This window comes from Mirounga leonina, unplaced genomic scaffold, assembly GCF_011800145.1.
Source record: "Mirounga leonina isolate KUSES-001 unplaced genomic scaffold, KU_Mleo_1.0 Mir_154, whole genome shotgun sequence".
Taxonomy (NCBI): Eukaryota; Metazoa; Chordata; class Mammalia; order Carnivora; family Phocidae; genus Mirounga; species Mirounga leonina.
The window spans coordinates 62435209-62450821 of NW_023270389.1; the positions used below are offsets into that span (position 1 = coordinate 62435209).

Here is a 15613-nt window from a genome sequence, read left to right on the forward strand (position 1 = left end):
AGAAGCTTTAACACATGTTTCATTTTAGTATATTTTTTCTCTCTAGATTCAAAATCAGGTTAACCTCTACCCACATTTTGTTACATTTTATAGTTATTATATGTAAAATATGGCACTTTGGAATATCTGGTCTTTTATTATTGCTTGCCTCCTGACTTTTTAAGACAAAAAGACCCCAGTTATACATGAAGTTTATAAAAAGTCAATATTCAAAAATTAATTGCATAGATAACTTTTTCGACATGACCTATTGCACAAAGTATAACAAAGGCACTGATTTATTTCAGAGATTTGACCTGTGGTTCACATTTAAAAGTCAGACATTCATTTTATGGAGTTGCCCATCAAATTAAATTTTATTTGGTCCGTCAACATTTTATAGCGTTAAATTGTTACTGTTTGAAATCCATGTGTCATTAAAACATAAAACTTGATCTCTGGCAAGAAATCTAACCATGAACAGTTAGACTGACTTGTGTCATTTATAATTTCAGGACTCCCAGAAAAGTGTGAATTGTTAAACTGTACAGGATTGGGATTTTTTTTTTTTTTCCAGAGGAAAGCAATGATACATTTTTCTAATAGTTTAGAGACTGTACTTTCTGCACTTTTTTTTCTCTCCCTGTGGGAGAGGGAAAAAAATTATTGGCTTTCAAACTCTGTCAAGTAGCTTTTTATCTTGGTAATTTGCTAAGCCTGTTGGATAGAGGTAAACAGACCCTACTTTGAGGAGCTTACCTGAGGAGCTTACCTTATCTGGGTCTGACTTATTACTTTCCATGGTTCCAATGGGCACTCAGTAAAAATAGTAATCATTCTGTGTCATGACACCTCTGACATCAGTCTTGTTTTATTTACAATTTGTATGCTGATGATTTTCAAAGATGATTAAAAGTATCATTTTTATAGTAAGTTTATGACACTTTCAAATAAAGTCAGGGAGTAAAAAAAATTTTTTTAATGTAAAAAAAGGGGCAGAGAAAATACCACCTCACCAGGAACCAGGGATAAGGCAGTTGTAACAACTGAACATTATTACATTTAGCTCTGACACTCATATCCTATTATATTGTTATTTAGTCTCTGTTGTTTCAGAATTTTGTATATTCGCACCTTTTCTTTCCCAGCTACATTTAAACCCCAGGAAGGAGAGAACTTGTCTCTTGCTTTTTTGTTGTCTTCCATATCCCATCAGAGTGCCTTTCTTGAACGCAATAAATACTCCAGAAATGTTTTTATTGATTCTGACAATAACGCATGAATATTCCATGCATTTTCATAAATTTATAAAATCTTTTACATAATTGAGGGATGACATACTTGCTTCCTTAAATATACATTTAATCTGTATTTTCTGGCTACACTACTTAGCTCTCAATATGAATTCTAGTAATGACTGCTAGATCTAGGAAACAATGCTCACAACTTCTGAGGCATCAACATGTCAGACTCCTGGGTCATCTCTGGGGCTGTTATTCTCCTTGTAGGTTCATTCTGTAAAACCTTTTTGTTATAGCTGTGATTTTGCTCTATATGCCACAGAGCTGAGTTTCCAAGCTTTTTGTAGAGAATCTGTTCTAATTTTCTCATGAATTTATTATTTAATATCCGGACACTATCAATTACTTTGTCTATTCATCCAGAGATCTGTTACTTTCCTTATTTTTAACTTTTCATAGGTGAGGAACAGCTTTGAGAATGCAAACATTTCTTTTTCTTTTTTCTTCCTAAACTTGTTGGCAAAGCATGCGTTCCTTTTCGCGGTTTTTTTTTTTTTTTTTTTTTGTCTTGTTTTTTTTTTAATAGAATGTTGCATCCATCAAGAACATTTACAAATTTCCCTAACTGGAAACAGGTCAAACTGAAATTGGGCCTTCTACCAATAGACTAAAAGATCTAGAATTCACCAAAAGCATACATACAACAGTATGTTTCATGGGCTAAAAAACTAGTTATTACAGGATGGCCATGACCTCAGGGATCAATCGTGAGGGCATATGAAAAAGTCGAGGAAAGAAAGAGTAGAGAACATCAGCACTGTTTTAACAGGACAGCCCAACTGTACTTCAGTTCCAGGAATGTTATGTGCTCCTGTTTTTACTTCATTAGCAATTCAACATGCCTGATTTACCCACACAATACTTCCAACTTAGTTTATCCATTTGACCTGGAACAAAGTGAAAGCACATTTTGCCCAGTTGAAAGGTCTTCTGGCAAGTTGGTTAGCAACAGGCTTGTCAGTCCCGGTTCAGTTAGCAAAGAATAAACACATTTCATTTGACAATTACTGGTGTACTGACTTCCTCACTGTGCAATTTCTATTTCACATTCTTGAGCCATTTTTTTACTTGCTATTCAACTTTGTACTAGTAATCCCTGCCTCAACAAGATTTCCAATTTCTTGAGAATAGAAGTTTCTACATTTCTTCGTGGCCGTGATTAACCCAATTTAATTGCAAAGAGGAGGGATCGAATGGAAGTTCATTCGGACGGAGGGAACAGCGACAGTGCAGTCTTAACATCAACCCCCTCGGTAGTTGAACGTTGTGGCTTGATACGTACCAATTAAGGAATCCGGCTACGGCTTCCACAACTATCAATTTTACTGAGGTTATCTAACATTTGGTCACTTGGGAGTGTGTACTTGTAACAGTGCGAGTCCACAGGGGACGCGAGGGTGCTGCGAGAAACGCAGGCGCGCCGCCCGAAACCAGGCGACGTCGGGAGAGCGACGCCCAGAGCCGGCCTTTCCGAGCCGGCGCGGCCGCGGCGCCCCGACGTGCACCTGGGGTAGGGGCCGCGGCAGGACGGAGCCCGGGCGCTGCTCGGTCCTGCTCCCTGCGCTCGGGCGGGCGACGACTGCGCGGCGTTGCCCGCGGCCCGGGGAACAGAGGGGGCCGCCTCAGGCCGGTTCCAGTCCTCCGTGTCCCCGCGCGCCCTGCCTCCCGAGGATACCTGCGTAACTCGGCGCACACCAGCCCCACTACGTTTAAAAAGTGTGTTTCTGGTGGTCACGGTGCACACCGAAAAGCTCGCTCCGCAACCCCAGGGCGCGCGAGGCCTCGGAGCCCGGAGACAGGCCCCTCCCAGCGCAGCTGTCGCCGCCGCCTGCGGGCTCCTTTCACTTTCTCACGGCCAAGTCACCCAGAGGGGCGCCGCTGCCGCCACCGCCGCTGCGCCCGAGGACTCCGCCCCGCGCCGCCTCGCTACCGGCCCCCCGCCCGCCCGGGCCCCGCCCACCCCGGTAGTTTCTGTTCGCGATTGGCGCGCGCGAGCGGCAACTCCGGATCGCCTCTCCCATTGGTTGCGCCCTCCCGTCAGTCCGACGATTGCCCGCCACTCCCTCCGCCCTCTTGCAAAACCGCCCTCCCATTGGAGGAGACTGCGCGCTGGGGGCGGGCGGGGAGCGCCGGTCCAGCCGCTTACGGTCAATCGCAGAGGCCCAACGCCGGGAGGGAGAGAGGCAGGGGGAGGAGAGGGGCGGACCGAGGCTGGGCGCGGGGGGGGGAACATCTGGCCGGCGCCGCCGCGTGCGTGCGTGGTGCGTCCTCCCGCCCCCTCCCCTCCCCCTCCCCCGCCCGCCCCCCCCGTCCCCCACCCCCCCCCTCCCCGGCCGGCGGCTCCGCGCTCGCTCCCTCGCTCGCTCCCTCGCTGTGTCTGGCAGGCTGCGGCCGCCGCTGGGCTGCTGCCATGGGGAGCCGTTGAGAGTGGGGCCCTCTTCGCTCCGTCGCGCTCCTCCGGCTGCCAGCGGGGGTGGGTGGGAGGGAGGGAGGGGGCAGGGGGGAGCGGGCGACGGAGCCGGGATTGGGGGGCGGGGGGGCCGGGAGGGAGGGGGGCAAGAGGAGGAGGAAGCCCACCAAGTCCGGCGGCGGCGGCGGCGGCGGCGGCGGCCGGGAGGAGGAGGAGGAGGCGGAGGACGCGGCGGCGGCGGCGGGGACGCGGTGACTTAGGGCCGCTCCGTGTGAGTCCCGGCGCCGGCCCCGGCCCCTGACCCGGCGTCCCCTCCGCGCCCGGCCCCCCTGGCGGGCGGGGGGCGCCAGCTGTGCGGCCCCGGCCGGCGGGCCCGGACGGGCGGAGGGCGGGCCGGGCCGGGGGCGCCCCCGCGAGTGGAGTTAGTTTGTGTGCTTGGAGCGGTTGGGGCGGTGGGGGGCGGCGCAGCTGCGGGAGGCCGGGCGCGGGGACGGGGCCGCCGCAGCTGCGGGGTCGGGCGGGGTGCGGGCTCGCCGGCTCCGCGCCGCGCCCCCCCAACCCGCTCCCCCCCGCCCCCCCCCCCCCCGCCGGTGCAGCTGCGGCGCGGGGCGGGCTCCCGGCCGGTGCAGCTGCGGCGGCGCCTCCCGGGTGCGGAGGGCGGCGGGCTGGGGGAGGGGGCTTGGGAGCCGCCGCAGCTGCAGCGGCGCCCGGGACGGCCGCGGCTCCGGGGACCGGTGCAGCTGCAGTGGCGCCCGGGCGGGGGGGAGGGGGCCGGCGGGGGGAGGGGCCCCTCCCGGGCTGGTGCAGTTGCCGGGAGGCCCCGGGGGCTCGCGCGCCGCGGCGTTGGGGAGGCGGTAGCAGCCACCCTCCTCCCGCGGGCTTCTTCTTACGACTTTTCTTTTGTTGTTGCCGTGACCCGAGTCTGTTTTCTCGTCTGCTGTTGGAGGTGTTTTCCTGCTGCACCGGCTCTCCGCCCTCCACCTCCTTCCCTGTGGTTTAACCTTCCTCTTTCCCCGTGTGTTTTATGCACGGTGAAATAGGTGGAGATTTGCATTTCTTCTCCCCCCCGCCCCACTCCGCACCCTCGCCCCCACCCCTTGGAAAAAATAAAAACCCAACCTCGCAAACCCTCTCTGGACCCCGCGGTAGCAAGACTGTGAAGGGGTTGATTTGTGAGGTGGGAGTCGCTGGCCCATTGCGGTGCTTGGGACTCATTAAACTGTCACTCACCCCCCACCCCACTGGGTAAATGGGGTGATTAATGTCAGATATATTGGAATGGGGCGAGGGCATTTGTGGAGAATAGGTTGTGTGGCTGAGAAGGAATGTAGCTCCGGAGAGTGCCTCCTAGAATAGACGTTCGTCATTATGTCATTCACCGCGAAGTTAGAGAAAGTTAGGTTTGTGACTTTGGCAAAGCGACGAGGACAGGACAGAGACGTTGGTTTTTGTTACTCTTTAACTCTGCCGCGGTTTCCTGATGAGGACGGAGTGGTGCTCACCAGGGCTGCGACACTCGCGCCTCAGGCCTTTTGTACGCCTCACCCTCCCCAGAGTCTGTGGAGATGTATTTGACATTCACAGATGTCGCAGCACCTTGCAGGGCACCGGTCAGCCCAGCCCAGGTTCCTGGACGATTTCATCAGCCATTAGGAAAGACCCACAAAGTCGAGCTAAAAAGTTCTCAAACTTGCTAGACATGCCCCCCCCCCTTACTGAAAGCTGAAAGGTTTTCCTGTGATCGTGAAACATTACAGAGTGACCCAAAAAAAGATTGTTATGGGACACAGATCAAGGGGAAGACAGAGTTCTGCTTTTTCTGAGCGGAGAGTCCGATCAGATACGCAGGTGCAGCGTTCATTGTAAGTGGCTGTAGCAGGTTGTTTCAGTTTATTAATTCGTCTGGTTGAACTGAAGTACTTTCCAGGATTTCAGAAAGTGCAGTTTCACCTTGTTGATACTGAGAGTTGGAATTTGCATTAACTGGCAATGTGAGAAATTTTATTGAGAAGGTAGTAGGAAATGAGCAGTTAAAACGAGCGAAATCATAAGGTGAATCGGGCTGGAGTAATAGTTCTGCTTCCTCTTCCAGCATTTGGAGACACGTATGCCATTATCTCGGCAGGGAAAAAAAAAAGAAAGTACCATGAGAATATTGAAATGGGCCTGGAGATGTCAATTGGGTTGGTTTAAAAATATCCCTAAGCTGCCTTTGAAACTGAACGCTGGAGTTGAATAAAAGTGAATGTGGATTTCCTGAATAGCGCCGTGGCTTGAGTGTGCTGTCAGTGTGTAAGCCAGTCCACCAACTTGAGACAGAAGTGTTGCTATTCCATAAATACAGTAGAACTCCATATGCTGAGTTTTTCCATTTCTTTCTGTTAGAAAGTTTGGAAAAAAAGGGAGACTTTGAAGTATTTTGTTTATACTAACAGAAGAGAAAAGTTCTCCTAAGAAAGAGCTGGTGGCAGGAGTGTAGAGGAGTAGCATATGGCATTAAAGGGAGCACAGCTGGAGGTAGCATTTCCATCTGAACATGATGTCAGAGCAGCTGACAGCCTGCCATCCCTCAGCCTTTTATTCTAACACACAGACAGGGAGTTAGTGTGTGCGGATCTGTGCTGGAGAAGGTATCTTATTCCTCTCTAACATCATCTCCACTTTGCATCTGTCTCTCTTAGTCTGCTTTTTTTCCACCGATGTAACAGACCTGGAGCCAGCGAGACTCAGAGGAAAGGACTTAATCAGGTTTATGTGTCCTAAAGGTAGGAGTAGCAGGAGATTAGATTGAGCCTATTTCTGTTGTGGTGTTTTGTTTATTTAATTAAAAAAAATCACATTACTTTTCTAACCCAGTTTAGGAATAATATATGAAACTGAGTATGAAATGAACATCTTATTGGAGTTGAAAGTCTTGGGCTTGTTTAGTTTTAATTTTTATCCCTTTTGCTCAGGCAAGTAAATAACTTCAATACACAGAAATATTTCAAGTTTTGAAATGTTAAGAAAGGCTTTGAAATGTTGCTTTTTGAGATCACTTTGGATTAAAATGCTTCTTGTGGTTGTTCACTGCTATTTAGATTCCTTTTGCTTTTGGGGTGGAGGGGGGAGAGAAATAGTAAACTGTCTGGAATCCAGCATTCAAACTTATATGAGAAGATTATTCTGGTTAAGAAGCTAGATTGTTGTGTAATTAATTCCACTGTGAAACTTTATTCTTCAAAACATTCAGCAGCACTCCTGAAACATACAGCTGTAGTGCTTTTGAAACCGAAGGTTTTTTAAAATGGGGGAAAAAAAAAAAAACTTTTGTCCCCAGGAGAATAGTTTGACTGGTTTCCTCATTTCTCTTTCAAATATATATTTAAGAGAGCTTTTATTTCAGCATAACAATAATTATTTGCAGGAGTTTTTGTGTTAGCGACTAATTTAGAACTTGTAGATTTGAGCTGCCTGAATTGGCCAGACAGCTGTAATCGCACTCCTCTGTTCTTAATCTCTTTATCTGGGCAGCAGCTGCCATATGGCCACAGTCAGCTGGATCAGATGTTTATAAGCTTCCTTCTCCGTCCCTCTCTGTCCTCTCAGCCTCCTAATTTGATCACGGCTACCTTGTGAGCTGCCCTCCAATCTTTATTTTTAGCCCTCTCAAGGATTAGGATTGATGTTAGCTGTGGGGCACTTAAAGTGATTGTATTGTAAATCTTGGTTTATTCTAGCGGTGGCATCGTGCGGAAGGTATTTGGGGGCTAGGATGAAAGTTTTAGTCCATCTTGGGCAAAGTGGGGAAAAAGCAGGGAGGTAATTTGTGGAATATTAAGTTGCTATGTGTCCGTTCCCCAGTGCACTCTCTGAGCTGCTTGGTGTGGAACCTTGCTTCTGGTCACAGGAAAGGGGAAGTCGGGTTTTCTTGATTTTTTTTTTTTTTTTTTAAGGAGTTGAATTTTGCAGTTGAATTTTGACCCTTTGTACATCTTCGCCTTTCCTCTCGGTCAGTCTCACCCTCCTTCACCAGAAAACAAGGGCAGCGATGCATATTTGAAAGAATAGAAGCTAGTGGGAAAACAAAATATATCAAGTTTTATTGAAACAAAGTATTTTCTGTTGCATGAGGTAAGGCAGAGTCAGAAAAAAAAAATAGTTTCTCTTTTTCTAGTAAGGCTTTTGGGGGGGGGGGGCGGATGTTGAACCTGTAAAGCTTTTGAATACGATACGCCTTCGTTTAAAAGTTTGAAATAATTTTGGTATGGAATTCATTTGCTTTTCAATGGATCAAAGTTTAGATGAGAATTTTCAGAGTTAAGTGAAGCCCTTCTGGTTCCTGATATTCTGGATGTACAGATTTTACAAAGAAATATTACTATTTTTTTTCTCAATTCATTTAAAAAATATTTGGATTTGTTCATAGTAAAGATGATCTTTTCCATCTGTTGGTGTAGTTCTTTCTGATCTCATACATGTGTGCCATACCTGCAAATCCTAAGGCATTAACATCTGTTTTTATACACAGGGCTTTTGTTGTTGTAACACTCTGACTTTAAAAGTGAGTTGTTTGCTAATTTCTGGGCTAATTATGCATTTCATTTTTTTCCCCCTCGATTCAGCCCGTGTGTGTGTGTGTGTGTGTGTGTGTGTGTGTGAAAATTGTGCTTTCTAAGTGCAGTCATGTATCAAAAGTAATAAAATAAAAAGGACGGTTGAACAAGTTTTCTGAATCTTCCAGAATGTATTTGGGACTTTCCTTTGTTCATTCTATGAGCTGTTCCCTTTGAAATTAAAGCTGTTTTGTAGGTTTTGTAGGACCTAACTTGATGAGTAGGTTCACTTCTTCTGAAAGAGAGCTAAATTCTTCTTCTCAGGAAGGGACCGCATGAAGTGAAGGCTTTTGAAACTTCACTGAAAGTTCCAGAAAGGTGGAGATGCATCAGGGACCGTTTGGCTGGGGGCAAGGAAGTTTGGAGAGTGCACTTTTTTTTTCTTGTCGCATTTAGGTTTTGTGCGAGTGATCTGGTAGTCCCTGGGTCATACGCCTGATTAAAATGCAGGGACGGGTACCTCGGCGACCCGAGCCGAATCACTGTCACTATCGTTTTGTGTGTGTGTGTGTGTGTGTGTGCGCGCGCGGGGACTGGAGGACTAGAGCGCTGGAAAAGTTGTTCCTGAGTGGGCTCTCACAAGGTGTCTCTCTCCGCAGGTTATGAAGACAGTATGGAGTTTCCAGACCACAGTAGGCATCTGCTGCAGTGTCTGAGCGAGCAGAGGCATCAGGGCTTCCTTTGTGACTGCACTGTGCTGGTGGGAGATGCCCAGTTCCGCGCGCACCGAGCTGTACTGGCTTCGTGCAGCATGTATTTCCACCTCTTTTACAAGGACCAGCTGGACAAAAGAGACATTGTTCATCTGAACAGCGACATTGTTACAGCCCCAGCTTTCGCTCTCCTGCTTGAATTCATGTATGAAGGGAAACTCCAGTTCAAAGACTTGCCCATTGAGGACGTGCTAGCAGCTGCCAGTTATCTCCACATGTATGACATTGTCAAAGTCTGCAAAAAGAAGCTGAAAGAGAAAGCCACCACAGAGGCAGACAGCACCAAGAAGGAGGAAGACGCCTCGAGCTGCTCGGACAAAGTCGAGAGCCTCTCCGACGGCAGCAGCCGCATGGCAGGCGATCTGCCCAGTGACGAAGACGAGGGCGAAGACGAGAAACTGAACCTCCTGCCCAGCAAAAGGGACCTGGCGGCCGAGCCTGGGAACATGTGGATGCGCCTGCCCTCCGACTCCGCGGGCCTCCCCCCGGCTGGCGGGGAGGCCGAGCCACACGCCACAGCAGCTGGAAAAACAGTAGCCAGCCCCTGCAGCTCGACAGAGTCTTTGTCCCAGAGGTCTGTCACCTCCGTGAGGGATTCGGCAGATGTTGACTGTGTGCTGGACCTGTCTGTCAAGTCCAGCCTTTCGGGAGTTGAAAATCTGAACAGCTCTTATTTCTCTTCACAGGACGTGCTGAGAAGCAACCTGGTGCAGGTGAAGGTGGAGAAAGAGGCTTCCTGTGAGGAGAGCGATGTTGGCACTAATGACTATGACATGGAACATAGCGCTGTGAAAGAGAGTGTGAGCACTAACGCCAGGGTACAGTACGAGCCGGCGCACCTGGCTCCGCTGCGGGAGGACTCGGTGCTGCGGGAGCTCGAGCGCGAGGACAAAGCCAGCGACGACGAGATGATGACCCCGGACGCCGAGCGCGGCCCGGTGGAGGGCGGCATGGAGAGCAGCCTGCTGCCCTACGTGTCCAACATCCTGAGCCCGGCCGGCCAGATCTTCATGTGCCCGCTGTGCAACAAGGTCTTCCCCAGCCCGCACATCCTGCAGATCCACCTGAGCACGCACTTCCGCGAGCAGGACGGGCTGCGCAGCAAGCCGGCCGCCGACGTCAACGTGCCCACCTGCTCGCTGTGTGGCAAGACTTTCTCGTGCATGTACACGCTCAAGCGTCACGAGAGGACCCACTCGGGCGAGAAGCCCTACACGTGCACGCAGTGCGGCAAGAGCTTCCAGTACTCGCACAACCTGAGCCGCCATGCCGTGGTGCACACGCGCGAGAAGCCGCACGCCTGCAAGTGGTGCGAGCGCAGGTTCACGCAGTCGGGGGACCTGTACAGACACATCCGCAAGTTCCACTGTGAGTTGGTGAACTCCTTGTCTGTCAAAAGCGAAGCCCTGAGCTTGCCCACTGTCAGAGACTGGACCTTAGAAGATAGCTCGCAAGAACTCTGGAAATAATTTTATAGATATATATATATATAAATAATATATATATATACATAGATATACATAGATCTCTATCTAGTTGTGGTACGGTCTAAAAGCAGCCTTGTTTCCTGGAACTAAACCGTCGGGGTGTTAACTCGGTTTTGCACTTTAGAGTAGCATGAGACTCTCACTAATTTAGCATTCTGGTAAAAGAGACTTTGGAGCAAGTCGGAGACTAGAGAGGGCTTTTTCTTTCGAGGGGGTAGGGGAAGTAAGCCAATAAGAACCTTTGAAACAACTCGTCCTATCACAAGATGCTTTCACAGGGCTTAATTCTGTCGACACTGCATTGTCTTCTGAGCGCTCTCTCTCTCTCTCTATCTCTCTCTCTCTCTCTCTCCCACTTTGTTTTGGTTTTGTGTTTCTGTTTTGTTTTTTGTTTTGTTTTTTTTGTTTTTGTTTCTTTTCCTTTTTCAGAGTAGAAATTCCCTCCAGTTTTATTAGCCTCTTTATATGTCACAAAATTGCATGAATCTTTTCTGGCTGTTGGAAACCTGAATGCTTTTAGACCCAAATGGAAAATTTCTGAAATGCTGGATTATCTATTTTTAAACAAGCAGTTGACTTAAAACTTTCTGTGGCAACTTCTGGTTTTCTGACGGTTCCCAATGAGAGAAATTCTGAAAGTACACTGGGATCACTGGGACGCTGTCTTTGTGAAGGTTTGCTTGGGATGAAAAAGGATATTGCAGCTTCAGCAGTGTTGAACTGTGTGTTGAAAAATGTGAATTACTGTTCTTGTATACTGTAACTGATTACACGGGCTGGGGGGGGTGTCAAAGAACTTGACAGGTTGTGTTGATGCTCTTAGTTGAGTCTTGAAAAGTAAATATTAACGCTACAGAAATGCATGAGTTTCAATATATTTTTTGTCTTTGTTTGCATTGTATAACTTTAACGAGTGAGTTTAAAATTATTTAATTTCCTTAGAAAAAAAATAGCACCGTTTGGGGAAAAAACTGGTGTTATGAAGAACGTAAATGCACTGTTTTTATTTTTACTTTATATAATTTAAATTGACTCTCCCACTGTCTTTAAGTTGAAACTGTTAAGCTGAATAAAAACTTAAGCTGCAAATTGATAACTTCGCTACATAACAAGGAAAATATAAATGTTTACAAACGGCTTAAAGATTTGCATGTGCAGTGTGCATTTATAACAAACTTCTAATTGCACAAAACCCATGCCGGCTCAAAAGTTTAGGTGTACACATTTGCCCAGTTGAGCATTTTTAGAATAACTACTGCACAAATTGACAATAGGTCATTCTCTCTCTTCTTTCTTTCTTTCTTTCTTTTTATTGGGGGGGGGCTCCCCTTCTCTTTTTCTTCCCTTCTCCCTTACCCTCCCCTCCCTCCCTCCCTCCCTCCCCTCCTTCATCCTTCCCCCACTCCCCCCACCCCCAACTCATGAAAAGATTCTATAGACTGAAAAAGCCCCGGGCTGAAAGGACTGGACTGCCTTGATTGACGTGGGGAAGGTGGGGAAGGGGGTTAGTAGACTATGTGTATGGGGCAGAGGAGGCTGCAGCCCAGTGTGGTTTTAATGACCAGCACGCAGGGCAAAAGCATTTTGCACAGTGTTTGTTTTCCTGTCTTGCACTTACAAATAAGGTCTATGGGAGTAGCATGGAAAACGTTTGCTGTTTTTCCCTTTTTTTTTTTAATTGCTTTTGTTTAAAATTTGATCGCCTTAACTACTGTAAACATAGCCTATTTTTGTGCTTAAGATACTGAATGGAAAACTCCATTGTGTGTTGCTGGACTGTTTTGGAAATATTTGGTCAAATGTGTGTTAATTTGGCTGTAATGGCATTTAAAGCAAACAAACAAACAAAAAAAAGCTGTGAAAATGGCCTTGGAGCATTATCTTTAGTTACTTGAAGAGTTTCTAGTTTTTTTAAATACAGTTTATGTTAAAATAATTTTTATTAATTTAGAGGAGACAATCAATGTCTGAGAAAACGGACTTTCTTTTGGATTTTCTTTTTGTGGTCATTGTGAGTGATTGCTTTTTCCTTTTATTAGTTTCACATTCTTCCTTTGTTCTAAAACTTAGACTGACATCTAGCTTTGACAATCATAGTATGTTTTATTTTCCTGAGGGGGGAATAACTTATAATGCTGTTTAGTTTTGTACTATTGGTGTGTTGGTGAATTTTTAAACTGTGTGCTAACTGCAATAAATTATATGAACTGAGAACCTTGTGCGCGTTATTTTAATTATGATTACGTACTGCATAGATCCTAAGTATGTATTATTGTATGTGGCATCTTTATTTTTAATATCAGTTCTGTCCAGAGCTTGTGAGATTATTAGGATGCCTCAACTCACTCAAATGGAAATGTGCAAACATTTTGGCTTTCAGTCCTTTGAGGTACTAATGCACATTTCTAAAATGTGACCCATTTTCTACAACCTAGATCAAGAATGTTAAGGTAATTCCCTAGCAATCCGTGAATCTACAGAATTTCCAAGTGGCAGCCTGGGTTCTTCCTAATAACGCTGTATGACTAGCTACTCCTCCATACACCCCAAGCCATTTTCATGGGTAATTTTATCCTAAGTTGATGGGTCAGATCTATTCTTCTGTGTTCTGGTGTAAGTGGAAGATTGAAGGAGACCGGCCGGATGTCTTAATTTGGAAGATTGTTTGGCTAATGACTGGAATTCTAGGCAATCAAATTAGCAGGCATTCGATTGTTCAAGATTGGCTATATGCATCCTTTTTGTTGCTGGGAGAGCTCAGAAGTTCTCAACTTTTAATTCTCAAAGTTTGACTTGTAATCACGACTCTGAACCCTAATTTTCACGATCGTCCGACTTCACGATGGTCTCCTTGGGTGTGTCAGGATGAGAAAACACTGCTGGTTGATGGAAGGAATTCACAGGAAGAACACACATATGCGCTGGACAGGACAGCCTGCAGGGTCCAGGGCGGGCACAGACTTGAGAGAGTGTCTGTAGATCCTCAGATCGGTATTTGCCCATAACTTCCAGCCTTAAAAGATATATACGAAGATACAGTTTTACATTATTACCGTCAAATAAAACACATTTATATTACATGGCCTAGGGGAATGTGAATATTAACTTCTATAGAAGAAGTGGGATGTAAGGTCCAGAGCTTGAAAATATAAGCTCCCGGGTGGCTTTGGATGGGAATCCAAAAAGATTTTTTTTCTTTAATCATAGAGCACAATCAATAATTTGCTATTTGGAATCCCTGCGTTTCCTTTTTTTTTTCTTTTCTTTTTGTTATTGTTGAAGCAGGATTTCTCTCTCATGCAACTCACACTTGGTTTTAACCAACCAAACATTGTTTCATGTGAAAGGGGAATGTACATATGAGCTCCACAAAATTATTTCTTCAGCAGTTACAAGCTTATTTTTAAAAAGGGAGGTAGGGCGGAGGTTGGGGAGTGTGGGTCTTGTGTTCCCAGTTCCTGTAGTAACTGGTCATAGTATCTCAAAACTTTCTGAAGATGTTGAGAGTTATAATTTAGTTTCACTGACTAGCATCTAGTTTAAAATGAGCATTATCCTAAACTTAGCTGGATATACTTATAAGGACAATATTTTGACATGTGATTTGGAAGAAATAACTTCTCAAAACACTCCTTGCAAAACCAGAACAGAATATTAAGTCCATAAATTGCCACGTTTGTTAAGAGAAGTGAAGGAAGCACTTGTTCATTTGCTACATTTCAAAAAAAAAAAAAAGGAAATTAATTTGTCATGTAATCATGCTGGAAACCATTCAAATTGATTCCCCCTTTGACATCTGGCTGATGTCTAAGTGTATTTTAACTATGTGATTTCATTTACTTCTGAAACCATCTGTTTTTTTAGATAATCAGTTATGCCCTAGATCATTGTGGGCCCAGCACTATGTGCTAGTCATTCCCTGGGGCATAAGCAAGAAGTATATAAAATCCTTAAGGATCTTGGTTTTGGATTTCCTTTCCAGTTAACTATGCTATCAGATTAATAGGTGAATCAAGTAGAGATTTTTCTTTAACACACTTGTCATGATTACCTATAAATGAGTTATTGGAAGCCTAGAAAAAGGTGAGCACTGTATTAAAATTACACACTAGTGCACATTACAATGGCCGAAATACTAATTTTCCAAGTAAATCTCTTGCTTTGCACTCTTCATCAAAGAAAAACAGTTGAGTTTTTTACCCAAGAAGTAACGTTTCTTAAAAAACCTTGACTCTCACAAGTTTCATCAATGAAACACAAGTATACAAAAATTAGACTTTACAAGCCTCATTGTGTCAGGTAAGGATTAAAAAAAAAAAAAAGTCCTAAGATCTCAACATTTCCTGTATTGCATTTTATTCCTGTAAAACTTCATATAATCAGGGAAACTTTTATATACCTCTGGTTAGAAAACTCAGATAATTTTAGATGTAATTTGTAGATACTGATCTAAGTTTTTGTACAATGTTTGAAATTGCTGATAAAGTACAGTGAATCGAGTAAGTGAATTTTGAAATCCAAGACAGGAGGGCTCAGTCGTTTTCATTACACTCATTTGCCATTAAAATGTTAGTGATGATACCATTTGAGAAATAAAGCAATAGTTTTATTATTGTATTTTTAAAGCAAATAGCTTTTAGGAGTTTCATTTTGGCTATGGTCCAAGTTTATTAAATTGACAAGATTTTGTCCCTTATGTTAACATTTTTCTACCTTTTGCCTGCAGAAACATGGCAAAATATCTTTGTATGTGATCCTTTGCTCTACAGTGTAGAACTACCTATCTGTTAGATGAGAAAAAAACATGTTTGCAGCCTCCCCACTCCTTCTTAGATTTTCTTAATATCATGAAGAGTTAGCTAAAGCAGTCAGAGCTTATTGATGTCACTGGAGGTTTTTAGAAATAGTAATTTATTTTCAGAGACATTTTAGAAATTAGCCTTTTAGTATTTTTGCAAGCTGATCCTTTTAAAACTTACTACTAATTTTTGTAATTTCTGGGAAGCGAAGCTGAACTCAAGTTTAAAACATTGTAACGAGAAAGGGTGAGGTCAGAGAAATGAAACAGTAGCTCGAAAAGTTTCTCTTTTAAGCCCAGATGCCTTATTATACGAAATTGTTCAATTAA

The 15613-nt window shown here is 45.2% G+C and overlaps 1 protein-coding gene across 2 annotated transcripts; it reads left to right on the forward strand.

Annotated features, from left to right (window-relative positions):
* Nucleotides 1-3841: 3841 nt before the first annotated feature.
* ZBTB18 (zinc finger and BTB domain containing 18) lies at nt 3842-12696 on the forward strand. 2 transcript variants are annotated; one of them, XM_035010964.1, is made up of 2 exons: nt 3842-3961; nt 8885-12696. In XM_035010964.1, exon 2 carries the CDS (start codon nt 8899-8901, stop codon nt 10465-10467), a length of 1569 nt encoding a protein of 522 aa, XP_034866855.1. In that variant the 5' UTR covers nt 3842-3961; nt 8885-8898; the 3' UTR covers nt 10468-12696. The 2 variants fall into 2 exon arrangements, with proteins under 2 accessions (XP_034866855.1, XP_034866853.1); XM_035010962.1 differs by lacking the exon at nt 3842-3961 and adding an exon at nt 4543-6455.
* The last annotated feature ends 2917 nt before the right edge of the window (nt 12697-15613 follow it).